The sequence below is a fragment of the Apus apus genome, chromosome 3 (assembly GCF_020740795.1).
Source record: "Apus apus isolate bApuApu2 chromosome 3, bApuApu2.pri.cur, whole genome shotgun sequence".
Taxonomy (NCBI): Eukaryota; Metazoa; Chordata; class Aves; order Apodiformes; family Apodidae; genus Apus; species Apus apus.
In genome coordinates, this window is record NC_067284.1 from 49,153,213 (window position 1) to 49,180,168 (window position 26,956).

General features: G+C 46.0%; 1 protein-coding gene across 7 annotated transcripts in view; it reads right to left on the reverse strand.

Annotated features, from left to right (window-relative positions):
• PAK5 (p21 (RAC1) activated kinase 5) overlaps positions 1-26,956 on the reverse strand; it is a 210,015-nt gene that overhangs the window by 81,261 nt on the left and 101,798 nt on the right. Inside the window, exon 1 of one of the 7 annotated variants that reach the window (XM_051614190.1) lies at positions 10,060-10,064. The exons of 4 other annotated variants lie outside the window; for them this stretch is intronic. Coding sequence is in view for 1 of the 3 variants with exons in the window: in XM_051614182.1 (XP_051470142.1) it covers positions 9,325-9,358 (34 nt within the window). In the remaining 2 variants the exon portion in view is untranslated. Of the gene's footprint in view, positions 1-9,213; positions 9,709-10,059; positions 10,065-26,956 lie in introns of those variants that run through there. 2 more of the 7 variants (XM_051614182.1, XM_051614185.1) reach the window with 2 other exon arrangements.

The following is a 26,956-nucleotide window of genomic DNA, read 5'->3' on the forward strand; positions in this document are numbered from 1 at the left end:
TTAAAAACATGTGTTTACACACAGCAGTAAACAGCTAATTCCCATTTCCCATAGAGTAACAAGGAAAGGGGAGGCATGGCCTTTACATGGCCTTGTTATGGATGATAGCAAAGATTTACTAGCAAAGGGCAGCAGTGAAGTCCCCTACTTCTAAAAATGTTATTACCATTACATAATATGCTATCATGCATTTACTAGCACACTGTGAAGTGCTGTCATAAGTATTTAAAGTACAATGACAAAGTAAGCAAGCTGTCGGTCGCTTCAGCGTTTCTAGTTTTTGCTGCTTTCCTTTCTGGGGCCCACGAAGAAAGCATTGCTGTGCAGAAAATCAAAGTGTTACATGTGAACCAAACTGGACATGTACACCGGACTTCCACTAAAGGAAAAGTGACTTCAACTTGTTCTTAAAAAGTCTTTCTAAACCAAGGCCTCTTGTGGCCATTACTGGCAAGCTTGCTGTCAGCGAGGCTCCCACCCAAACACTTGTCTGAATGCATTAGTTATTACATTTGATAGCTTTATAGTATTATTTGAAGCTTGCTATTTACCAAGTTACAAATGACCCAGAGGCTTAGAGCCTTCTCTCGGCCTGGGCTGCAAATCTCTGCAACTACCACCAAAATAGCCCAGATTTTAAGACTCCTTAAGCTGAATGATAAAACCGTGGATTTATGTTCTGGGCTAGTGAGCAATGTAAGATCAAGGGCTATGCTTTGATTTATCTGTGGGCCAAGGGAGGTTCTTGTTTCACTATTCTTATTTTTCTCATCTTTTGCCGTTATGATTGCAGTGCTTTGCTATGACTTCATGGAAACTTTTAGCATTATTTACATCAAAATCAATACCCCACTTGGCCCTTTCTCAGTGCTGGCACTGGCATTTCCTCTTACAGCAGAATGGGGACATTACTGGAGTGGTTTTCTATCCTCTGCCCAGCCTAAGCAGTGGATCCTGCCACAGACATGCTGACTCCAGATCTTGGTGACATAGGAGCCGATGGTTTTCAACCTATAAGTAATGGAGGAGGTGGGGGAATGGTCTGGGAAGGAAGGCTGTTCTGCTTTGCACCAGTTTTGTGCATTTGTTGTGCTTTACATGCAAAGCCAGCGGTGCCTGGAGTTGAGATAAATTCTGTTTCATGGTGCCTTCAATCCAGAACTATGAAAAGAGCAAGCAGTACTATGGAGAGATGGTGCTCAGTCTAGCTCAGTCTCTGTTTTTATTATAAATCTCACTGTTTTAACAGTTCCTCTGAAAACTCCATGCCTCTGGAATCAAGGGATTGCAAGGATATCTTCAATTTGCGCTCCAAATTTACTTTAAAAGGAAATAAAGAGAAAATTAAATGCCCTATGTTATAGGCAAAAGTCTTGAGAAACAGCCCATAAAGGCCACAAATGTTTGTGCAATTGGGAGTTTCACACTTGCCTGGCTTTAACACGCTCGCCAGAAAGCCAGACTGTGCACATTTTACAGCTTGACCCAAGGCTGGTTTTTGGCTTCAGCATGGGCAGGTGGGCACATCATGGAGCCATAGTGTGAAAGACCAGAAAAAAGCTAAAAAATACCATGATATTACAAAGCTAATAATACCTTAAAGTTATTTTCTTCAAAGATTATTACATCTAGTTGACTACGCCGCACATATACTAATACTACTTAAGCAATACTAAGAAAAGATGGAAAAAGTAAACACTAGAGGGAAAATTTTGAGTAGCTCAAATTTACAGAGTGAAGTAGATGCCTAATATAATAAAGGGAGCTTGTCAAGGGAATGTTGCATTATCCCACCTTTGTCTTAACTGACAGCTTGACATTTGAAAAAAAAAAAAAGTCTTTAAAAAGCATCAGTTAGCAATTATTGTAAATCTTCCCATTACATCAATTAAAAAAAAAGTTGTAATTTATTTTCTAGCTAAATCAGGACAGTTATCTATTTTTCTTTCTTACACAGATTGGAAATTGAAGAGAAACAGCAAGATGCTGTTCCATCAGTACGAGAGGGATACCAAAGGGCAAAGTTAACAGGAAGAGAGGTTGTGTTAGACTAAATATGACAAAACTAATGTAACAAAATCACCCCAAAACTCTTTGACCCTCAGTTAAAGGTCTCTCACAAGTAGCAGCATCGGGTTGTTGCACAAAAAAATGCAACAGGAAAACACTGTGGACCAAGTCCTACCAGAAGATGGGGAAAAAGTCAAAATGCTTCTTCAAGTGTAAATTTGTAATAAATTTGAACCACAAACATATCGGGTTTTTAATGTTACATGCAGTCCCAGGGATCTGTGGCACTGGTGATGTCCAAATTCAGACTGGATAGCCCAAGAAAAAAGAAGCCTTGGCTTTAACTTGAGTTCATTACAGCAAAACTTTCTCTTGTTAGAAAGCAGCCCTGCTGATTGGTAGCACATTCCATACTCCTCTCCCCCAAAACAGGAAAAAAAAATCCACTCTTTGTTAGCCTGTTAGGTGATTTTAAGTCACTTTTCAGCCAGCAATGCTCTGCATCAGTGTTTAAATTATTTATCTCATGCCTTGTACTTCATAAGCACTTGAAAAAAGCCCTGCATCTTCTCCATGTGAATTCTGACAGTGCTGAGAGCTGATCCTCAAGGAGACTGTGTAGGGAAAGCACAGATGTGGAATGGATGTTGCATTTTCACTAATTTTGGCATTCCATCTGTAGCACAACAAAAAAATGAGGGACACACTTGTGTCCTTAACAAAAGCTTTCCCTCAGTAAAGCATTTCTCTTGCTTCCTAGGAAGAGGACTTGACTCTCATCTCCATCTAAGTGAAGATGTCTCCCGTCTCACTTCTAGGAATAAATCCTCCGTGGCATACAAGGAAAGTGGTTTTGCATGTGTTTCCCCAGAGTGGTCTTTAAGGCATGTTTTAGACGTTCTGCTTTAAGCTGAGCCCTCTCATCTATACTCAATTTTGGCTTGAGGGCCATTGGCAATAACTGCTTTTACTCCTTGCCGACCCCTCCCTGGCTTCCAGTAGGGCGATGCTCTTTCCACCGAGCCACACAAATGCAATTACAGACATCCACACATGGGATTTTTTTTCTAATTTGTTTGCTTTCCTACTTCTCATCCTTCATTTACTGTCCTAAAAACGTCAGAACAGAGAGCAAGAACTTAAAAGGTAATCACCACCTGCAACTACTGTAGCAACACTAAACTATTTTGGCAGCCAGGCCTCTCTCAACACATGCTTACAGGGCCGATATCACTCATGCCAGGAAGATCCAATATATTCCCTGGACTTAGGCTGCATCACTTCAAGCTCCTGCATAATACATGGGAGCACCCAGAGATTTCCTAGAGCAGCCAAGATTTCCTAGAGCAGCCGATGGCTTAGATTACAGCCGTGGCCTTGGCACTGGAACACGTTCCAGTAACACACTAAACTTATGTTTCCAATATAAAATCCCTGGTAATGTTGCTTGCCCAAACCCTGCTGGAACACCCATGACACAGATTGTGACTCTGAACCAGCCACTGCACTAACACCACCGTGCTCCAAAGATACGTTTTCATTAACACTTTGATCTCAGTTGCAGTTCAGCCACGGAGTTTTCTGCCCTTTCATTATTTTTTCCCTGTGACACAAAGCATAAATAGAAGTTTTGCTATCTGGAAAAGTTCAGTGCATGTAATAGAGACACAAATTAATGTACCATTATTCTTTCCTGCGTGCTTCAAAATCGGGGACAGAGGCACAGCTCAGGGCACATTTACTTTGTGCTCACCTTGCTCTCAGGAAAATCTTCCTACACCTTCAGCCTAGAAAATCAACCCTTTCTGTAAAACATAGAACCAAGTAACTTCCAAAGACTATGAGAAATGCAGCAAGTCCCTTGCTTTTAGGGTACATATACTCCAGGTAGAGACAAGTTTAGTAGATGCAAACCCAGGTTTCTGTGGCGAAGGCAGGATTTGGTTGAAACAATTAACTACTTAAGGATTCTGACATTTTACTGACATTTCATAAAGAGTTCAGTAACAGTACTTTTGAGCTATATCCCATTTCTATGTCCTTCGGTTGTATCTTAAGAGCCCTTCTGTGAGTAGTGTGTAGAAGACCCATGAAAAAGCTTTTAAATGTATTTATTTATGTGGTCCAAACAGCCCAATGAGGCATTAAGCACTGTTTTCATAATCCTGTAAAGTACTAAAAGCCTCTTCAGCTCAGACAGTTCCTCACCTTTGGAAAAAAAATAAAACTAGACACCTGAAAGTGCTTTTCAAAAGCAATTACCATAATCCCTCCTGCTACCCAGAGGGAAGCAGTGGCACACAGAGGTTAAATAACTTCTTGGAGGTGGCTCAGCGAGAAGCACAGCCCGGATTAGAGCCACGGTGCCTCCTGACTTCCAGCTCCACGCTCAGCCCAGAGCCTTAAATAGCTGCACTGCAAGTAATCAGCTCTGCCCCCCGTGTGTGCATCGAATGGGAAAGCTGGAGTTCAACTTAACGGCATGAAAATTTCTATGGAGAATCCCAGGAGAGAAATCTGAAGTTTTAACAAGTGTCACTTCAACAACCTGTACGAAGGCAGAGGGGAAAGCTGCTGCACAGATTTTACTGCCACCAGTCTGGGCAGAGTGAATTACTCACACGCAGCAGAGCATGTCGCAGCAAAAGGTTAACAGGGGCTATCTCCAGCATCACTCTTGTGGCTTTTATTTGTTCCAGTTTTCGTTGGTTGGCATTTCTTTTGTCCTCTCCTTTGTCACCAGGGATCTCTCCATTCTTTCCTTCCTGGGGTACCTTAACTGCCAGAAAAACAGTGAATCTTTTGCTAGGGAAAAGTTTTAGTGACGTACATTTTAACTTACAAGGTTATTTTGCATGACTGTGCATTTCTACAGAGATACCCATGATTTTCCTCCATCAGAGGTGACTGTGTATGTCTACTTCCACTATTCCCTCGCCTACAGCTGCAGTATCTGTTCCTACTTTTTCAGCTGCCTCCAGCAGTCAACAACAAATCTAAAACACAGTCGGAAAAAAGAAAATCTCTATTGCTATTTTTGGCACTCAAGTTCTTCAGCTTAACCTATTTTGGGAAGAGCATCTTTGTTCAGCAAAATCAAATCTCCCAGCCCTGTGACCCCAGAGTGGCGTGTCCCGCTGCAGGCAGAGCCCTTCACCAGCGGCAAACTCTTCACAGCAGAGCCAGTGCACAGAGCAAAGCCAGGATGACCCAGAAGGAAAATTACGGGAGCTGGGATTTCACTTTCACTCTCCATCACCAAATACCCCGAGCAAGTCACGCCACTGCTCCCCTGCATGCTTGGCTATCTATCCTCACCCTAGCACATGGCATATGCACCAACAGGATGGGTGCACCTTATGCCATAAGCTTCTCAGGGTGAAAATGTCCTACTTCATGTCCTCACAGCCTCCAGCTCTACTAGGACCCCTGTTTTGGTAGCTCATGAGATATAAAAATGTAGATACACAGCTCATGTTTTAATAAAAGCTTTGCTTAGGGGAGAAGAAAGGTCAGAAATAGGAAATGGCAGCCCAGCCTGTAGGAGAGCTAAACTTGATTCATACATTTTTGTTTTGTTGATTTGATTACAAAAGACATTGAAAGCTCTCTCTGCTCTGAAACGTAAACCTTTGTACTTTCATCAGATGCCGCCTTCCAGAAGCAGTAGCACTCCTACATGGCCCAGAGAAATTCTTGGAAACAGTGCAAAATAGCTGACTTCATATGTGACAGGAGCATGCACTGCTCACATCCCAGCACTCACAGGCTCTACTCAGAAAGGGATAATCCTTCAACCTTTAAGGTACTAGACTTGGCTCAAAGTCAACACTTCGTGCCAGGGCTGCAAGACAGCCACTATCAACAGGCTCAGCCAGACCACGCGAGGACCACATGCTGGCACAGGTCTCTGACCCAAAGTCCTCATCACACTCCTGCCCTCTGAGTTGCTTCTCCCCAGGAAAAAGCAACAACAAACCAAACCAAAGCTAAATGTTCATTGTGGTAGAAAATATTATGCTTTCTTGGTTGTGGGGACAGCCCACCCAAGGCACTACCAAGCCAAGTTCAGCCAACCATGCTGAAACACCAGCACTAACAGCAAGTCCCAAGTGAATCTTCATGGCCTAACGGATTAAAGGCTTAATTAGTTACCTGAACATTAAATATCACTAGAGTACACTAAAATTTTCTCTATTTTTTTTTCCCCTTTAAATGGCCTCATAACTAACTGCTTTTTGGTGCACAGTTGCTTTCCACTTTTTCAGATCTCTTCCCTTGAGAACAATGCCAGTGCAGTTGTGCTCCGACATACTTCACTGCCAGCTGAAGCTGAGTTTAATGGGGGGAAGCTGTCTCAAAAACATCAAGTTTTGTATCTGGAGTGAACACAGAAACACTATGAAGCTCCGACTGAGCAACAGACAAACTCTTATCAGGCACCTGAGAACATCTGAGGGAGGCAGCTGCCATAGGAATTGAGACCCTGTTGGCTGTGCCATCCATTTTTTGAGAGAACAGCTGTATAAAACACCTTTCGTGCTTCAAAATGCTATTGAGAACTGTAATATCAAATGGAATTGTTTGATAGACTAGAATTGATGAGGGGAAAAAAGTACAACTGGAAGATGATAAAAAGTGCATGTCCTCCAAGCGTGAGGTGTATCAACCACATTAAGTTTCCACCACAGTGTTTCTGGTTTTACTTGGCTACAGTCACCGACCATCCCACCCTGATGGCAGCAGGTTCACTTGGCTTTCACCCAAACCTGGGGAAACTGGGCCAGACCCTGCAGCAGACCCAAACAGACCAACTCCACTGACTTCAGCAAGAAACAAAGCAAGAGACAGCCCCAGAAGCACCTCCAGGGTGGCCAAACAGCACCAGGAGTCAGAGGCACCAATGCAAGCAGCCCAGTATCCCAAGGAGGTATTTTAGCACTAGAGCTTTTTGTTTGAGGTTTATGCATACGCCAGAAACCCGTCAGCTGCTGGTACCCACAAGCACCCATCAGCAGTTTCAACACATGCCACACGACAGACTTGTTTGTTGCTTTTGCAAAATAAACCGGTAAAACCGGAGTGAATTTATGCATTTGAACAAGTAGACACCAAGCACTTCAGATTCTTAATTGGAGCAGCTTCAAAGCAATAACTGGATTTAAGCATCAAATGAGAGGGTGATCAGAGAAGAGGAGCAGAGCTGCAGGTGCTCTTCTGCTCCGTTTCTTCTATGTCTCCCTGAAAAAGCACAGAACCCTTGACAGATCTGTGCCAGTGTCACCTCTTGAGCTTCAGCCACATGAGGCGGAGTCCTCCTTGAACCCAGCTTTAAAGTCAAATGACAGGCCCCAACTGATGTTGAAAGGAACAGTCTGCCTCCCCTACTTCAGGAGAGAATCTGGGGTGAGAGGTGACCCCCAAAGAGGGAAGGCAAAACTCATTGCTGTTGTTAACCAGCACCATAAGAAGTTTGTTCTCGCTGATCGACAGTGGGAGTTGACACCATTGAGCAGGTTTCTTGCAAAGCATTTTATTTGCCAAATATTAGTTTTTAAAGTAATAGTTGCCAAAATAACTGTCACTTGGACAAATAATAGTTGGGAAATTAAATGCTTCCCAAGCACCTTCCTTACTCATTACGCATTTGCATTTTAGAATCAGCCATCAGGATGCTGAGATTTCAACAAGAGCCAAATATTCACCTACTGTGAGTATTCATGATTGATGACATCTAGAAAAAAAAAGGAAAAGATGCTGAGAAGCAAATAGGGGTGCCAAAGTAAGAAGGAATCCAACGAGCAATGGGATTTACTAGGTCTGGCTCTGTGGGAGGTTGCCAAAGGGGTTCACTGTAATGGGGTTCTTCACAACAGGACTACCTTGGTCTCCTCCTTGTGCCACCAGTTCCCTGCACAGAAATGATTCCTCTGAGCTCCTCTAAGTACAGTTCAACAGTAGCTACAGCTGTACAACAAGCACACACACACACTGACTGGTTAACTCTTGCTTCCTTAGGATAAGGTTAAAAACCTACAAAAGTCAGTAACAGTGCTCTGAGCTTCTGCACTAAAGGGAGTCTGAACTATGGCAGACTGGTCTAAATTCTTATGATAAAAATAACATCTTCCAGAAAGCACAACTTCACCTGGATCAAAACCATTAGTAAAAATTCATGAAGCAGGAGAAAGCAGAAAGTTCAGCTTCAGCATGCTCGAAACAAGAGCGAGTCCTTCCCACAATTCAAACCACGTTTTTACTCAGTCCAGCTCCAATTAATACATTTGATATCACAAAATGTAACTGCATGCTGAACAAAGACTTCCCATCAACCTGAAGTGAGCTACAACCCCAAAATCCTAACAAAACCAAGGAAACAGCCAGTAAGGCACACCACAGTGAGGAACTCCCAAAGCTTTACCCAGCACAGCAGCAGCTTGGAAGCCGAAGCCCTGCCCCGCACTGCTTGGGTCCCTCCATCCCCACCTGCAAACCTCAAACCTGGAGCGCAGCTGCTTGCCATGAGGGAATCAGCATCTCGGGAACTGCTGTGCAGCACCAACAGCAACACATCAGCTGGAAGAAACGAGCAACGTGAAGGGCCATTTTGTGAGCCTCAAATTGAAAGCGAAAAGCTCCTACAGCTGCTGCTGCAGCTTGCTCCTGGGGTGTGGAGGGCCAGGGAGCCCTGTGAGCCACACCAAACCCACCCTCTGTGTCAAAACCATTATCCCCAGCAGACAGCCAGAGCCGTCCCTTTACCCCTCCAGATGCATCCTCCAGGCAACAAGGGGTCTGTCCCCAGCAGCAACGCTCAGAGCCATCGGCGCGGGCTCTCACACAGGGCAGGGGAGCACAACTCCCTGCTTCACTCCTAAGCAGCATTATTTAAAGTTTCACAGTACAATAAAGGCCATAAATTGGGAGCAGTGATTCCTTCGGTGATGTCTGGGCAGCAGAGACCACTGACATCCATCTCAACACACATACCAAGCCTCTCCCCTCAATCTGCAAATGCTAAAGCATACAAAAGAAATTACAAGATTAAGGGAGAGGCTACCAGCAGCGTGGTCCCACTGCTCACCCCTCTGCAGTTGGTGGGAATTTGATCCTTACTGACAATGACAGCCCATTGGGTCTAACACTGAATACTTCGGTAGGGGAAAAAAATAATAATAAAAAAAAGAGCCATTGTTTCTTTACGTTAAGAGAGAGCTGGTGTGTAACAAAGAAGAAGAAGAAAGGCAGCTTGCGTGCTGCTGGCGGGTTGGTACGAAATTCCCAAGGTCTGATCGATCAAGAGAATAAAAGCACCTCTCCTGGTCTGCGGGTTATTCCGGCACGGCATCACTCGGCAGCTCCTTTGCTTTAGCTACAAGGATCCGAGCTTCATGCACTCAGAAATAAGAGCGGAATCCATTGCAGGCGTTTCTAACCCTTTACATGCAAACATCAGAAAAAAAAGGCAGAGAAAAAGGAAGGAGCGAGCAGAGGTGCACCGGCGCCTGTGGGAGCATTCCCAGGAGCGGCTGCACGTTCCTCCGGGCACCTGCTTCGGGATGAAACCCAAAGGCACAGGATATCGACCGAAAGTTGGCAGCAACTTCGTACGGAAAAAAACAAAACAAACCAACAAAACGGACAAAATTCAAAATGCCTTGGGGGAAAAAAAAAAAAAAAAAAAAGGAAACGGGCACCGCTGTGGGAAACCCCGGCCAGGTATTCAGAGCAAACTCACCCACGCCGGGCAGGAGCTCCGGGAGCGGAGCCCGGCCGCCCCGGCTCCGCGCAGCCCCCGCGCCCCTGCCCGCTCCGCACAGCCCGGGACGGGGATGCCCGGGCCCTGCCTTTGTCTCCCGGCCGCCGCGGGATCGCTCCAGCCCCGCCGAGGCGGCACCAGCTGCCAGGGCAGGGCACGGCAGGACAGGCGGGCAGCACCGCGGCCGCCGCGCAGCGCCGCTCCCGCCGCCCCGCAAGGTCGAGCCTCCGCCCGGGCGGGCGGCAGCCGCCCCGCGCCCCCAGCGCCGCGCCCCGCTCCGCCGCCCCTACCTCGGCCGCCGTCACGCCGCCGCCCCCAGCGCCATGTTCCCGCGGCTACATCCGGGCCGCGGCCCCGCTCGGCCCGGCCCGAACCGCAGGTGCCGCCGCCGCTCCCCGCCTTTCTGCCCCCCCCCTCCCCCGCCGCCTCCCGCGCTCCGCCGCCTCGCGCCCAGCCGGGGCGGGGCCCGGCACCGCACCGCCCACTCCCGGCGCGTGCCGCTGGGCGCGGGGCGGCGCGCGCGGCGCGGGCGGGTTGCGTGCCGGCGCGGGAGGGGAGAGCTCCGCGCGCGCCCGGGGCGTCCGGCCCGCCGCCTGCGCTGCCTGCCTGCCTGTCCGTCCGTCTGTCTGTCTGTGTGTCTGTCTGCCTGTCCGTCCGTCCGTCTGTCTGTGTGTCTGTCTGCCTCTCTGTCCGTCTGTCTGTCCGTCCGCCCGCCCGCAGCATCCGCCACGCCGCGCGCACTCCCGTGCCTGCGCCAGCCCACGCACCCCTGTACACACCCACCCATCCACCCGCGGGTGCCGCCGCCAGGGCAGCCAGCCGGCCACGCAGCACCTGGCGCCCCCGCCAGGCACCAGCCCGCCCCGCCGCGCGCACCCACGTATCGCCCACCCGTCCGTGCACCAAGCAGCTCCCGCACCTCCAGCCGCCCGCACATCCACCCGCCCATGCGCCAACCCACGCTCCCGTCCCCGTCTGTCCATCCACGCCCCAACTCATGCAACCATCCACCCGCGTGCCCACCCACATCTCCATCCATCCATCCATCCATCCATCCATCCATCCATCCATTCATCCATCCATCCATCCTTGCACACACCCATCCACCCTCCCACTTCCTTCTGCACCCAGACCTCAGTCATTACATATATATGCACATATATATATATATACACACACATTACAGAAATGACTGTGCTGACAGGTTTTGTTACCCCTCAGCTCTCTCCCCAAGCAATGGCCAAGTGCTGGGAACAAATCCGGCGAAGGCACGCGATGAACGGAGGCAATCAGAGAAGTACAACAGCCAAATCCCATCTATCCTGTGTAATTTAGGTGTATTACCGCCAGCAATTTGTGCCTGCCCCTGAAAGCTGCTTTAAGCCCACATTTTTATACCATGTTCCATAAGAAAGATTAAGATGGCCTTCAATAAAGAGGCATATCGGTCCCTCCACATGCTAAGTCAGGGGTGAGATGATGGTGTGTGCTGATGGATGGCCCTAAACCATCCCTGCCAGGAAACAGCCAAGCGCTTTTCCGAGGCAGCTGCAGCAGAAGATCCCTGGGAAGAAAAGACCTGAAACTGGCTTGACGGATACAGCCCTGCATGGGAGAGGAGTGATCTCATACTTAATAATGTTGAATTAAACATCATTTCCAGTTTCTTTGGTGCATGTTTGCAGTCAAATGCACTCTGGATAGTGGGGGCAGAGAGGATACGACAGGAATGGCTTGAAGATAAGGGTCTGCGTTGGAACCACGTGGGAAACAGGTAGAGGGAGGTGCAAAGGCTGAGGCTCTCATGGCACTCAGCCGCTCACCTGAGGTCTAAACAGGTTTCTGCGTGTATAAAAAAACCCTACATTAATGACAACAACAAAAGAAATCCATCCAAATGTGCTCTTCCATTACCCATAATGTTCTACCTTTTTTTCTTTTCCCTCAATCATGGCTCCACCTAACACTGCAAGATGAAAGGAGCTCCCTTTCAGCCTGGAGAAGAGAAGGCTCCGGGGGGACCTTATACAGGCCTTCCAGTACCTGGAGGGCGCCTACAGGAAAGTAGGGGAGGGACTTTTTACCAGGGCATGGAGTGAGAGGACAAGGGGTAATGGATCAAAACTGGAAGAGGGGAGATTTAGGTTAGACATTAGGAGGAAATTCTTTAGTGTGAAGGTGGTGAGACACTGGAACATGTTGCCCAGTTAAGTTGCATTGCCCCATCCCTGGAAGTGTTCAAGGCCAGGTTGGATGGGGCTTTGGTGTCCCCCCTGCACATGCAGGGGGGTTGGAACTAGGTGATCTTAAAGGTCTCTTCCAACCTAAACCATTCTGTGATTCTATGAAAGTACCTGCTCCAGCCTCAAAAACATCTGCACAGGAGCAGCAGACAGACAGCAGCGGTGGGAGGAGGAGCCCTCTCCTTGCTGGGAAGGAGGCTGGACACAGACAAATGCAGTTAAAAATAAAGCACCAAGCAATTCAGAAACACTGGACCATAATTTTGACTGCCTAAAAGTGAAATTCCAATTCAGGGTGGTTAGGGCCACCCTCAGCTGGTGGCTGTGCTGAAGTTGCTCTATTGCTCCCCATTTCCATTGGTTTGCAGTGGGTTTTGTGGCCACAAACACCTCTTGAAATCAGTAACCACTGAAGGACCTTCAGGCCCAGAAAAAGGCCAAAAAAAACAGAAAAAAACATGAAGCCAGGCTACAACTTTAAGAAAGAAAACCAAACAATTTGGACTTCAACCTCCCTGCAAAATGGAAGCCTTTCCCTAGTGCCTCAGACTACAAATAACGTGGGATGAGGCAGTGAAGTTTTCCCTGCTCTGAGTCAGCATGAGTGACGTGTGTCTGTAAGGCAAGGTGTTTTTTGTCACATCTTGGCATGGTACATACAGCTTCTGGCAGGGGAAAAAACAGAAATCAAGCCTTTGCTGATTTGTCTTTAGTCTCAAGTGTGATTTGGAGGAAATTGTCTCTGAATTGCCAGAATGGGCTGACAGCTGCCACACTGCAGCGCTGGGGGAGAGGCATCGTGCCACTGCAGGAGCACTGAGGGAGGGGGGTGGCAATAATCCTCCCCCCTGCATCCCGCCTGGTGCTGGAAGAAGGGGTGGCAGGGAGGTTCAGGAGTGTGAGCCTCTGGAGACTCACACTGACAGGAGTTGGACACATCCATCAGTGTTGGAAAATCCCATCCAGATTCCCTGAGCTCTGAACACGCTATCATTATGGTTGAAGCCCACAAGAAACCAGTTATCTAATTTGGACATTAATCTCTCCAATATAGTCAACTGAACTACCCAAAGGATGAACTTGACTATTTAATCCCTTCTATTGAAAATTAGATGTATATATGCATGCATATACCCCAAACCTTTTCAAGAAAAGGTCCATTTTGCCTTTGGCTTATTCTTGCACTCAATGGTATGAATCAGAAATCTGACCCCTCAAATCACTGCAGCTGCACTGAGCTAGAGTTGATGCAAAATAAAGGAGGATGAAAATGCAAAACGCCCCATTCCTAGAAAAATCAGAGCATAGGATTATTAATTTCCTTTAACTTATCAACATTTTTTGTTTAAAATTCAATAATTCTAAATTAAAACTGAATCAATGCACTGAACATTATGGCCTAAGTTTCACTGTACTATAATAATAAATAGAAATAAACCACTACAAATTTTAGATTAAGTCAAACTACTGCAGTGACTGAAGTGTTTGCTGAACCACATGGAACAAGAGGTTCTGGAGACTTTAAGTCAATTACATAAAGACCCATTTCCTCTCAGGATGCATAGGAAGTTGTTCTTCAGTTGGCTCAAATTTGAGAAAACCTTTGGGGATTGAAACCAAAGAGAGAACACATGATTTCCATTTCCCACATCTTTATAAGGATTTGGTGGTTAGAAATAGCCCAGCCTGCTGTCAAGGGGTATTATTTCCCGTGTTCAAAATCTCCATTTTAAATGCAGAATAAGTTTTGATAACTTTATTCTTCCCCTTACATCATATGATGGATATCATGTGATTTAAATTGCAGCACAGTAACTAATGTATGTCTCTTACTCTGCAGTGCACCTTGATGCAAATTAACATTAAAATTAGTCATGTAGTAGAGGTGTCAGTCATCAATTTGGCATATAAAATTAAAAATGTGAAGTAACTTCATACTTAACATGTAGATTCTTAAATAAATATGGTAATAGCATATCCTGATCATAAGTGAAAAAAAAGAGCACTAGGCTCCAGAAAGGAAATAGCAGTTGTTCCTTAGGAAAATAATTAAAAAGTAAAATCGAAGAACAAGGTTAATTTACATAATCAATTTTGTGTTTCCTGCTAGTTGATTTAAATCAGGATGAAAATTGTTGATTAAAGCCCCTCATTTAAATAAGTGCCCCTTAATGAGAGTGCAAGCTTGTGAACATAAGCCCATGATAGTAATAAAAGACTCCTCAGAGAAGAAATAGCTTTCCCAAGAATACATAGTCCTTCCTTCACAAAAAGAAATAAATCTCACCAAGTGACACAGTTTTCTCCCCTTAGCTCTTAACCCTTTAAAAATAGCAGGATTAGGGCAATAAGTCATAGGATATTCACAGTCACTTTATGTAAGTATGGCTGAACTTGTGATCCTTTTTACTAACTGTTGGAGAGAAAGATGAAGTATTGCTGCAATAATTTAAAAGATGGGTTTGAATTCCCTAAACATTGCAGATGGAAGTCCTGTCCAGCTATTAATTTTGTTGGCCAGCAGCCTTTGGAGAGCTGCAAGCTGTTGCACATGGAGGATGGCCAGAGGATGCTGGGTGGAGTGGGACCATGCCACCACAGTGCTCCCATGAAGCCACTGGACACCTTCCAAAATGCTGTTTAAGGGTCACATCTCTGATACCAGAGCAGTTATTCTCATAGCTACACCTCAAACATCCTCTAAATTTAAGATGTCTTTGTTTTCCTTATCAGTCAAAATTTTGTGCACAAAAACATTCCTAATGAATTTATAGCAAATGTAGAGAAAACTGCTTTTCAATGAGTGCTGTACATGAATCATCAGCCTGAACAGGTATTTACACATTCATTGTCCACCCAAATGGGCTCTTCCCTGTCGTCCTATGATCCACATTGCTTCCTACTCCTCTTGACTTCAGGGAATTTGGGATTGCTCCCTGCAGAGTGCACCCATCGAACCCCATGGCCTCTCCATTTGCAATGGTGGCAGTAATCTCCACTTCTGCACTGCCGAGTGCTCCTCCTGCACTCCCAGCTCCTGAGCTCAAGTGGTGGGTCTCCACACAGAGAATTCTGCCATTTCTGGAAGTGTACTATGGGATGAAAGCTTGAAGGCATGACCTCCGCAGCACCAAGATCAGTCACCAGAAGGCAGACAAAGAGAGCAGATATTAAACCTCATAAAGGTAGTTTCAAAGCCATTATATGTTTCTGGGGGTTGATTTCTGGAACGCCTGGTGTTGCTACTGCAATATCTTTATTGTTCAAAGATATGCAAAGATCTATAACTAGGGATATTTCTTGTAGATTTACACAGATTTATCCTGACACACCTACAACTCTTCCCCTTCACTTTGTACTTCTGAGGGCGGCAATGGCCCCTGACCCTGCAATGCAAAACACGAGACACCCCGTGGCTTGCCTCCTCCCAGGATACTGGTTGCAGGGCATCACTGCTCTGATGCCAAGGACAACCCTGGGATGTGCAGGGGCTTCAGTCCTGCAACATGCCTCGAGCATGGTCCTATCCTGACCAAAATGATGGTGGTGGCAGGGCTGTATCAGGCTCCAATCCCAGTTACCACCCGCTGGGGCACTGAGCCCCCATGTCCCAGCATCTGCAGGCAGGAGCCATGCTGTGTCTTACCAGTGGGTGCTGAGCAGATACTGTTACAGGGACTTCTTGGCCTCTATGATAAAGCTACAGGGATCCAAGAACATGTTTATTTGCTCATTTTCTTACCCCAGCATTTTCCAAAAGCGGTATTACACACTTTTACGTCACGCTGGCCTGCAAACTGCTTCCAAAAGGCTGTCTCATTTCTTCAAAGAGCATTTCCAATGCTTAGCAAGATCTTTCAGAGCTCTTGACTTTGCAGCTGGCAAAGTTTACAACATGTTTACAATACCCTGCATAATTTGGCTATGAGATAATGTACAGTATAGTCCTTCAGTGGTGCACAGTGGGAGAAGAACAAGTGAAAAAAAAAAAAAAGGTGATGGAAAGCCAAGAAAAACAGATGGTAGCGGGCTCTCCAAGGGGCAAGAATGAATAAATAACTGCAGATTTTTTTTTTTTTCTTGAGGAAAAATATATTGTCAAACCAATAACACAGTTTTTAGGGAATGCAAGCTAGATCCAGTGTGCATTATCTCAGTGTTAAACAATGGCACTTCATCAGGACCTATGGTCTGCACTGCACGTGTTTGCCTAAATGAAAGTGAGAGAAGTAAAAATAGCATTGCTCTGAAAAGCTCTTGTTGGACCTCAAGGTTAAGTTTCACACTTCCTGGGAAGTTTTGCTGAAGGTAATGGGCCAAATCTTTCAGATGTAAATCAGAGTGCCCCAGCAGTTACCCTACTGTTTAACAACATTGTATCTTTGCCAGTCTAAGTCAGGGATGCGATTCTTGGGGAGCAGAACATCTCGATTTTACTGAGAACTTTCCTGTGCCTGCTATTAGGCCCACATGAAACTGTATTTACTTAACACATCTGTGCATGCTTCTAAAATGATTAATCAATGCCCTTTTTCTTTTCTGACCACATCAAATCAAGCTAGAGGGGTAGAACAAGATGCTTAAAAATAGCCAAGTGTACAAATACTCTCACTTTCTTCCAGCAAAAGATTTTTTTTCCCCCCTCTTTTTAAGTCACCCTGAGGAAGCCAGGCAACATATGGGATCCATGAAAGTTGCTCTCTGCTCATCTCCCAATCCATTTTAGCAACACTGTGCATCAACCCTGATTCTGCTGTTAGATCAGGCCTCCCCATGCAGGGGCTGCCAACTGGCCTGTGGCCAGCTCCTCACCCTGAGACAAACCATCTCCTGCTACACTCACCTCCAGCCTGAAGAGCGAAAAGCTGCAAGGCGTCGCATCTCATGTGCTCTCCCTCTGTAGCCATGGTGCAAAACCAATCTCTGCTTGTGTGGTTGACTGTCTGCTGGCAGTGCAATAACCTCTTGACCTAAGGGCCCTGGAATAGGGCCGTGTGCTTCAGCTTTCCACTTTGGGGTCCTCTGGGCCACTCCTGGGGATGGTGGGTTTGGGGTCTAATACAGATGGAGCCCTGTGGTTGTGGAGATGCCCCACAACTGCTTGAGGAGTTGGATCTCCTTCAGCCCTTTGGGTAGAGACAGTCACAACCCCAAAGCACACAATGTGCCACCGTCAGATCTGAAATCCCAGATCACCATCACACAACAGTGCTTTGAAAATATCAGTTGTTCCTCACACCCATGAAATGGGGAGGCTCCCTTTTAATTTCTGTTTCAGAAGATCTAGACTCACAGGGCTGGCTGACTGTAAAACTTAACTGCCTTTTCCCAGCACATCAATAAATCAAAGTGCTCAGGGTATTTCTTGGAAGCCAGAAGCCAGCAGAGGCAGTGGGAAGGAAGAGTCACCTATTCATTTTCCTGCTTTTCTGGAGACAGCAAATGCTCAGTTATCATGTCCACAACACTGATGATAATATTTTCATCCAAGCTCCATTTTCTCTTATTCCCATGCGAATTTGAAGAGCAAAGTCACTGCTGTTGCCTTAGTTCTTATCTCTTTCTGCTGAGAGCAGAACCTGAGCTCCCCAAAACCATGTACTCCTAGGTTCTGGCACCCATTGCTTTTGCTGTGTAAAGGGAACCCTCCCTCTGAAAATCAAAGTCTTTCATATGGAGCAATGAGCCTGCAGGCAAGCCTCCCAGCAGGTACCAAGTACCCCTCCCTCCAACAGCAACTCCGAAAGAAAACCAGACCCCAGGGATGTCCAGGGAGTGACCCAGAATTTACAGTGGCATGGTTGGGTTCATACATCCATGCGAGCTGCTGTGAAGTCGGCAGGGTCAGAGGTGGCTCATTTCAAAACTGGCCAGGTTTCAAATGGACGTGAGCTACCAGAAGAGGTAATCACTGGGAACACCTCCAGCTCCAGCCCCGAGCTGCAAACCAGAGTATTTCCTTTTGTTAGAGCCCACAGCCAAACCCTGCGGCCTACACATGTTTTAATGCCAAGAATGACTATTAGTTTGGCATCCTACATGGCAAAGAAGCAGCAGGAGTTTTGCCCAGTGGAGAGGAGGGGTGAAAGCAGGTGGTTTATCCCACTGCCATTTTGGCTTGTTCTATGTCTCCTGGCCACCACTGTGTCCCTGAATTAGTCCAGCTCTTGCCATTCTTTGCTCTCACTAGTCCTTTCATCTGAGAGAACACATTTCTGTACTTCACCCTTCTATTGTAGGCTACAAGAGACTGCATTAAAAGTACTTTGTAACCCAAAGCATTCTTCTGGTTACAAACAATTATTTGCAGCAAAGTCTAGGTTGGCTGGTATTATAATGTAATTACAAGCTCCTGGTAAAATATTTTTCTATAGTTCCTTTTCCAGTATTAGTACCCAGCCTATATTCTCTCCCTCTCATGCTTAAGCCTCCAAAATTAAACTGATCAAAGCAACCTGCATTCATATACCGATGTTCTCCTGCATTTGAGAGAATTGCCAAGTGCTAAATATAAGGTTGTTCACTACAGTAAAAATCAAATTCAAATTCCAGCTGCCTTTCTGCTAATATGCAGCAAAGGTTTAGCAGCACAATGCTGTGTCTGTAGAATCAGGCAGCGAAGATGATTAAATTAAACTAAAAGGGGAATTGGTACAAGCCTGAAATTAGTTTGCTGAAGAGTCCAGCATTCATTTCCTTCCTCTGACAGATGGAGCCACCTTGTGACCTTTAGCGATCAGAACAAACAGGATTGTGGCTTTGCCAGGGCTGCCCTCCCCTCCACCCCCAGCAGTGTGCTGGCTTAAAAATCAGTTTCAGCCTGAGCTGACCAGAGTGAGGGACTGCAGGATGCTCAAACCAGCACTGCAGGTTCTGAGAGACTCCCCACGTGGCTGTGATCCATCTCCTCCCTCTTAGCAGGATGCTCTCCAGCCAACCAGGCACCCATGAGGACCTGAAGAACAGCTCATGGATTTATCTTGGTGGTCTGTTTTCAAAGCAAAGGATTGTCTGCTTTCTGGGACAAGATACTAATTTGATCAAGATGGGAAAACCAGGAAGGTGCCTGCAGTTGGCAGGGTGCATTGAAGAGATCTTGAGTGCAGGCAGGAGCAGGAAGACATCCCAGGGATGGGCAGGTGGTCACTTCCTTGGCATTGCTAATCTGGCTCTTTCAAAGCAGCACTAAAATTCCCAGTGTAAAAAAAATTCCTCACTATGACTATAGCAAGAGAGAGGAAGAGATCTAAAGCAGAAATAAAAAGTTGTTCATCTTCTCTCTCCCACTCTTCCCCATTAGCTGTTATTCTTGGGCATTATCTCCTCTGAGTACCCTGTATGCTACAGTTATGCTGACGGCCACATGTGAGAGATGAAAAACAACCTGCTGCAAACAGGGATTTCTCTTGGCTTTTACACACACAAGCACAGGTTTGCCAAGACACCTTGTTCTTTCCCTGCAGCCCTTCTGGTGATACTGGTCTGGGTCTCCTCTGAGCACAGATGGAGAAGAGCACCAGGTTGTTTGCCATTTCTTGTCTTGCTAAAACATCAGCTGACCTGATTTAGGAACCAGTCTGAAACCACTGCTCCTGTTTAGTATCTGGTACAAACCAGTCCTGGTCCTCAGAGACTTGCACGCAGTCAGTTTTCAGTGGCAGAAAGGATTTTTACCTTTAAGAGGCTAGGGTTAACACAGCTCCTTGATAACATTTAAATTGGATGGAAAAATTTTAGGAGCAGGCATCCCAGAGCAGTGGCACAGTCTCTAGCAAAAAACCCCACTATTTAAATCCTATTCAATATCACACAGTCCAAGAGGGGGAAAAGAGGCCAACAACCCCACAGTCCTGCAGGTCTGCTGCTGGACCACCCTCTGTCAGATGGTACCCAGGGTGTTCCTCTGCTGTGCTCCATGGGTAGATGTGCCCACACTGTTTCAGCAGAGCAGAGTCCCCTGAGACTGGGTGCTGAACTGAGCAAGGAGTTTTCTCCTCTCCCTCCAGTGCCTTAAAGAGGATCTGGGATTAAACAGTTTGTCCAGTGCACAGTCACACTGGAAATTATTAGCAAACCAGGCTAACTCCCTATCCTTCTGCAGCCTATTTTGGTAACTTAAGCAAAAAGGCACCCAGCTCTTGGTAGCTCTGATATTACACAGCTTTCCTTTCCACTCTGCTGTCTATGTGTGCCTCATCAGGGATGTCTCTCTCAGAGGATGGATTAATACAAAAGTAGGAGAGAGCTTTAAACTGAACCATCCCCAGCCAGGAGAGCATCACAGGGATGACAAAGACCTGCAAGAAGAGGATCCAGAGGGTCTGAAAACCGAAAGCAAAGGCCTACACATAGGGGATTGATTTAACTGTAGGAGCTGATTAGATTAGACTTGAAAGCCAAGATGACTGAATGAGCTACACTTGCAAGTGAGGGTGGAGCAGCACCAGCCCTGACACAAGGCAGCATGCAGAGAGGCGACTCAATAATGCCCAGAGGGAACTTTTAAAGACTGCAAGCCAGAAGGCAATGTGTAGCAGGGCCCAAAGCTCCAGTTCCCAAGCCAAATGTAGGTCAACCACCACTTGCCTGTCTCTGCTTACCATACCACCCAGCTCGGCTGAGCCCAGCCATCGCCTCCGGGCACAGGGCACTCTCTGGAGAGCATGGAGCATGCCACCATACTTCCCCTTTACTACAGAGAGTGCCAAAAAGGATGCAAGGTTTGCTGCCAGAAAATCCTGTCTGAATAAACAACCCTCTTTTAAATTTGAAATGGTGAACCTATCAGGGACCTGATCCTCACTTGGCTCAAGGTCTCCTGGCAAGTAAGCACACACACGACTGAGTTCATATGCTGGTGCAGCAGTATCTGAAGCCAGTTGGAAAAAACAGTATGGTCCCTTTCTCCTGCAGGATCTTCCATCAGGAATATGCCTTGGCCAAGACAAATGCTTCACTTGTATTATACCTATACAGAAATCCTATGGTTTAGGGATGTCATTTAAAATACATAAACAAGAAAGAAGCTTCACCTTGCTGAAAAGGCTGGGTTTGGCATAAAAGGCAAAGCAGAGCATGGTCCTGCTCACTGACAGCACAAGCCACAGTAAGTAAAAGATAAAGGACAAGCTGCTACAAACTCTGGTTTCAAGGCCTCTTGCACACCCAAAGCAGTAACTTCAGGTTTCCTCACATGCCTCCAGGCATCCTGGGGATGGCCCTACACCAGCTGCTTTCTGCTGATGAGCATCTATCTCCCTCTTTCCTTCTTCCGGCTAAAGGATGACTCAGTTTGCCACAGCAGGAGCCTTACAAGAGCAATATTAGAGACACTTGTAAAAAACCAAACCAAAACAAAACCCTCACAATTTGTCATCTCTCCCAGTGGTGTTTTATATGTTTCTCACTTGTGGGAAACCACCCATGACTTGAATAAGTAAACGCCCTTTTTAATGTCTTGTTTTCTGTGGATTTAATGTTTTCAAGTGCCTGAGTACACCTAAGACACAGGCCTGCAAAAAGGACGTGCAAGCATGGGTGACGACCAACCTCAGGGTTGGCAGTGCCATGCTGCCCTCTCCTGCCAGGCTCCCCAGCAGATGCTAATCCAGCTGGCTGTGATTACTCTCTCCAGGATCTTTAAATCCAGGCTTTGGGGATTAAGGAGTCCCTCTTTCCCAAATGAGGGAATCCTCCCTTAATCCACTCCTGCTGGCACAAAAATGCAAGGGAAAAACCAGCATTTTCTGGGGTCTGTGATCCCGGCTCTTAGTATTTCAAGGCCTTTTGGGAACTTCACATTCAGTTGTCTATGGCTTGAGAGTCCTTCAGCTTCACATCAGGCTCTGGTTACAGATCACATCTTTTAGCCAAGACTCATCTTCATCCTCGGCGCTGTCACAGGGTTATCCTGGGTCTCCCACTCCAGGTGGGAGAAGTAGAAGCCTTTCTGAGCCTCACTGCCCCAGGTGCTCTGGGTACACCCCTCCACAAAGGATAGATCCTTTTTGGGTTTATCATCACTGCTCAGCACCCGATGGTTGAAGCAAATAGAAACAAGAACTGAGAAAAAGCACCAAAACACAGTTAATCTTTAACCAGTACAAGAAAGATAGTCTTACTTGTCCTTATTCTGTCTTCACCTCTTGGAGGTTTTCACCAGTTTTAACCCATATTGCAACTGCAGCCAAGCCCTGCACAAAGAAAGGATGTCTGCTTCCATGTTTTTAATTCCCCCTGCCCAGTTCTCCAGTGCCCTGTTGCTTTTTTGCCCATGCTTGCAAACCCCTGCTTCATTCTGTGGTACTTTTGCTGGGTGACCTATGGATGCTGACACCAACTGCACTTTGAGCACCATCCACAAACAAGGAGCATCTCCTGCTGCCTAGTGCTCACCTTGGCTTATCTGCATGGTCTTTCCCACTCAACCAAACATTTCACTCTATTTTTTGACAGGGCTGGCTGAAAGGGCCTCCCCCTCCACTGTTCCTGTTCACTGTGCCAGGCTGTTCACGGGACAGCTGACGGGCAAAAGGATAACAGAGTGCAAAGCTGTGTAACCCTCAACCTGGGACTTCACTCACCCAAATCCCAGGGTTGTGTGGCTCCAAGTCACACTCTGTATGTAAAAAGTTAAAAAAACCCAATGTGTGAGACCTACGTAAGATCACTCACAACATACATAAGACTTATTTACACACGGGAAAAAACCTAACTCTTTGTAGATCTAAAACTTAAAAAGAAACAATCTGTCTTCCAACATGAACTATTAAGAACATCCTGAAACATAAACTGCTTTCATAGTTTTGGGGTCTGATTTGTGAGGGCTGGACCGCGATGCAGCCGTTTTGCCGTCTCAGGAGCTCCCTCCAGCGTGGCGAGAGGCAGCTCTGGCTTGTACCACACTCCTAGGCTCTCACACCCGCGGCAGGCTTGGCCACTGCCCTCCTCAGCCTGTTGGTGTTAGGGGTGCAGAAGGCAGAGAAAGGCTGAGCAGATACCCCCGGTCTCCCAGCAGTATTGATTCAAGCCCTTCACTAACAGCGGCGTGCACCAGCCCTAGGGCAGAGCACCCTCCATCTCCCTGATTTGTTCCCTCTTCATCTGCTGCCACAAGGATGATTTTTCTTTTTAATCCATTTCTGGTCTGGTGTGCTCCATCTTAGGGCGAGCTTTGCAGGAGGAAGGGAGCCTTGATGTGATTTGTGCTGGAGCTGGGAACAAAGAGGCAGAAAGCAATCAGTCTCCCCTCTGCTCAAAGCCCAAGCAGGAAAAGATCACAGAAACCAGCTTTCCTCTCCCTGCCCCTTCATTTTCCCAAGGCTTTGCCCAGCTCTGTCTGCACGTGGCACTAAGAAGCACCCAGAGGAAGCAGCATTGCTTGGAGCTTTTAATCGCGGCTTGCAGCAAGAAGTGTTCATCCCAACAGGCTCATTGTCATGGCAACAAGAGATTCCTCTCTTAGAAGGGTGCTGCTGCTGGAGAGGTGCTGGGCGATGTGCCTTGTCCCAGGGGATTTAGCCGCACTGATGGCAGATATGCTGGCAGCCTGCAGGGGGAGGAGGCAACGGGAGAAGCACGTTCTCCAAGGAGCGCCTCTAGGGCAGAGATCTCCATTGTACCACAGATTCCAAAACAAACGGGGAGGGCTGAAGTTTTCTTAGCTCTGACATCAGAACATGGTAAAGAGAGGATGATGGCAGTTACACCTTTGGATAATCCTAGGTAACACCCGCTAACTTTAAAGAGTTACTTCGATGGATCATATTTTTCTCGGGATTACATTCCTGTCTAGCCCATGCTGGCCAGGTACAGTCATGCTGCATCACTTGCACACTCTGACACAAGGTAAACCCTGTGCTAGGAGATCTTAGCAGTAACATAAAATAAACACATTTCTGCTTCCGGTCAACAGTGCAGAACCAAGGCAGGACCAGTTTGGTTATGTAGCTTGCACAGAAAGTCTCTGATGCCCTGTAGAGGTTGCAGGCTGAAAAGGTACAATTTTACAAGGGTAAAATTTCAGAGAGTTCAGACATTTCTGACTAAGAGGCTATTTCCTAGGACTTTTTCCCCCTGCTACATCAGGAATAAGCAAGCAAACAGGAGCCTCACCTTCTACAGCAAGTGCTTTGCCCTCTACCACATGCTGAGACATTCATCAGAGCAACCTGGACCTCAGCAGTCATGAGGTGGGAGTGTGAAAAGCATTACAGAAGAGTTTGAGCATTGTGGCTGCCACCACCAATGCCACTCACTGCTCTCAGGCAATGCTCAAGAGAACCCCAAAGTGCATCTTTGAAGGATGCTGGTGGCATTAAAGCTTCAGTACCTGAAGGACTTGTCTCTCCAGAGCACAGGGTGACATGGGCACGATTTTGCTGATTTACAGTGGCATGTAGGTGTCCTTGAGAAACTCATGCACAGGAAAGCCATCACGCATAGAATGTGCAGAGAGCAATCCTTGCTCAAAATTTAGGTCATTTACATGAGTAAGCCACACAACAACCTACATGCAAGTTGGAAGCAAATGCTACAGCAATATTCTGCCTGGAAAATACTATTAATACTGGAAAACACACAAATAACTCTGATAATACAAAACATAAAATGGAATCAGTCACTATTTAAAGTCTAGCGTGGCCAGCTCTAAATGAACCCCTTAGAGAACATAAAGCAAGAAGCATCTGCTTCCCACATCTAGTCTTCTTGGCAATGACAGCCAATTTTTCTTGGCCACCAGCTTTCAGCTGGAGCAAGATCCCCCCTTCCCAGTGCTGCTCAGGCTTGGCAGTCAGCAGGGAAGAGCCAAGGTGACAAATTCTGGATGAATTACAATAATTTTGCCACAGGTGCTGCATTGATTTTGGATGGCAGAAACTCACATGACCTAATGCAGACCTAAAAAGTCCTTTTCTTTTGGGAAACCACTCAAAATTAGTATGTCCTCTTCTTTGGTGGACATGCTGCTATTGTCTGTTCTTCATTGTGAAGATCCTTGCAATGTCACTTCTATGCCAATAGTGGGAAAAACAGAGCCAGGTGTTCTGCTCTTGCCTTGTTTTCTATCACAACACATATCACATCAAATAAGTGCTGAAAATGCCCATTTCACACAGAATTATTGCCTGTAGTAAGATTTCAGTAATTGCAATTAAAAGCAGGTTTTGGCCCACACAGTAGAGCTAATAAATGGTTCCTACAATTAAAAATTAAGTGCACGTCCATTGGTTTACCCACAGTATTACAATACAATTGAGCTGGCACAATGTGTCTCAGTCTCTATGAATTTAATATCCCTGAAATAATTCAAAGGCTTTCTGGTTTTACCTGCTATGTGAAATGCAGTGATTCTCTTGCCATTCAGTGCTAATGCAATGGCAATTTAGCAAAATCCAGTGAGGTAGGCATTACGTGATAAAATACAGGGTTTTTTTTTGTTTTTTTTTGTTTCCCAGTTGAACAGTTTTCAGTTTTAGACCCGTTCTTTTTCCATACGGCTCCTCAGATCTACTTTGCTAAAGAATTTTTATCCATCTTTTGAAAAGGCATTAAGATGGCCATAAGCAGGAGGGGAAGCTTTCAGGGAGACCAAAGAGAAAGTTTTCAAGAACACTTAAAACACCACAGAAAGTGAACATGGATTTCTGTGGTCTCCATTCCAAGGCTATTTATTAAATACAGTGCCACTGTGAATGGTTTTTTAAGTTCACCTTTACTGAATTGTATATGATTTCTAACTTTATAAAGCCAGCCTTTAAGAATCCTGCCTCAAGGAGGAAGAAAATAAAGGCGCATCTGGTAAGGCTGTAGCACTGGAGCTTGCTGAAGTACAAGGAACTTGCAGCAGACACAGAAGCTTCTTAACTTGGCTGGTTTAGCTTTGAATAGGTTAAATCTAGAGTTGGAAAAACAGGACACTTATTCCCAGTAAATAAAATGAGAGACAAGACGGAGAGCTGCTGGTTATAAAATCAGAAGACCACGGAGACCATAAAATGGTTCAATTTGCTGGCTTCAGGTAACATTTCCTTTACTTGATAAACCAGCACTGAATGCAAAAAGTGCTCTGATAAGCCTTTTTTTGCTTATGTATCCAGCACACTTAATATTATTTCAGTCAACTAAATTCTGCTTCTTTGCATGTTTAATTGCTTTCTTGTTTCTACCCAATAACTATTTGACTCAAGCTGCCATGAAAATAAAAGAAACCCAAAACACCTATCCAAGTAAATATTATCTTTAGAACACCAGACAATGAAAAGTAAACACAAATAAATACATACTCAGCTCTAATTCCTTACATGTATGTGGTCCTAGTATTTGATGGAGAGGCTACATTGAACTGCAGATGAACACATTTGACAGGTTAGCAAATGAAAAACAGCTTTTACATTAGAAAAATAGCAAATTCAGCTGAAGAATCTTGGTCTAATATCACCCACAAATGAGTAACCCCTGTGGAGACCACTTGCTTACAAATCCATTGATGAAACTAAGCCTCTTGCATCTAGGTCATTTTGCAAAACTCGCTGAGGCTGCTGGAGAGCTGTGTTCAAAATGAACAAATTCTTACATAGCAGAACGTGTCCACTGGTTACACCCAGGGCAAAGGGCCGGAAAATGCAGTGTAGTGATTTTGCCTCGTTTTCCAGTATAAATACTCATAAGAAATTTTGGATCAAACCTAAACAGTCTTTAGGGAATGTGAGAAGCGCTAGAAGAAGAGCCAAGAGAGCCTGGTCACTTCCGTGGCTCTGCTCACACTTTGTGCATGTTAGTCAAACCAGTCTTTACAAGTGTCCACTCATGCAATGTGTTAAGCCCCATCCAACCTGGCCTTAAACATTTCTGGGGATGGGGAATCCACAGCTTCCTGGGCAATGTGTTTTAGTTTTTCACCACCCTCACACTGAAGAATTCCTCCCTAATGTCTTAACCTAAA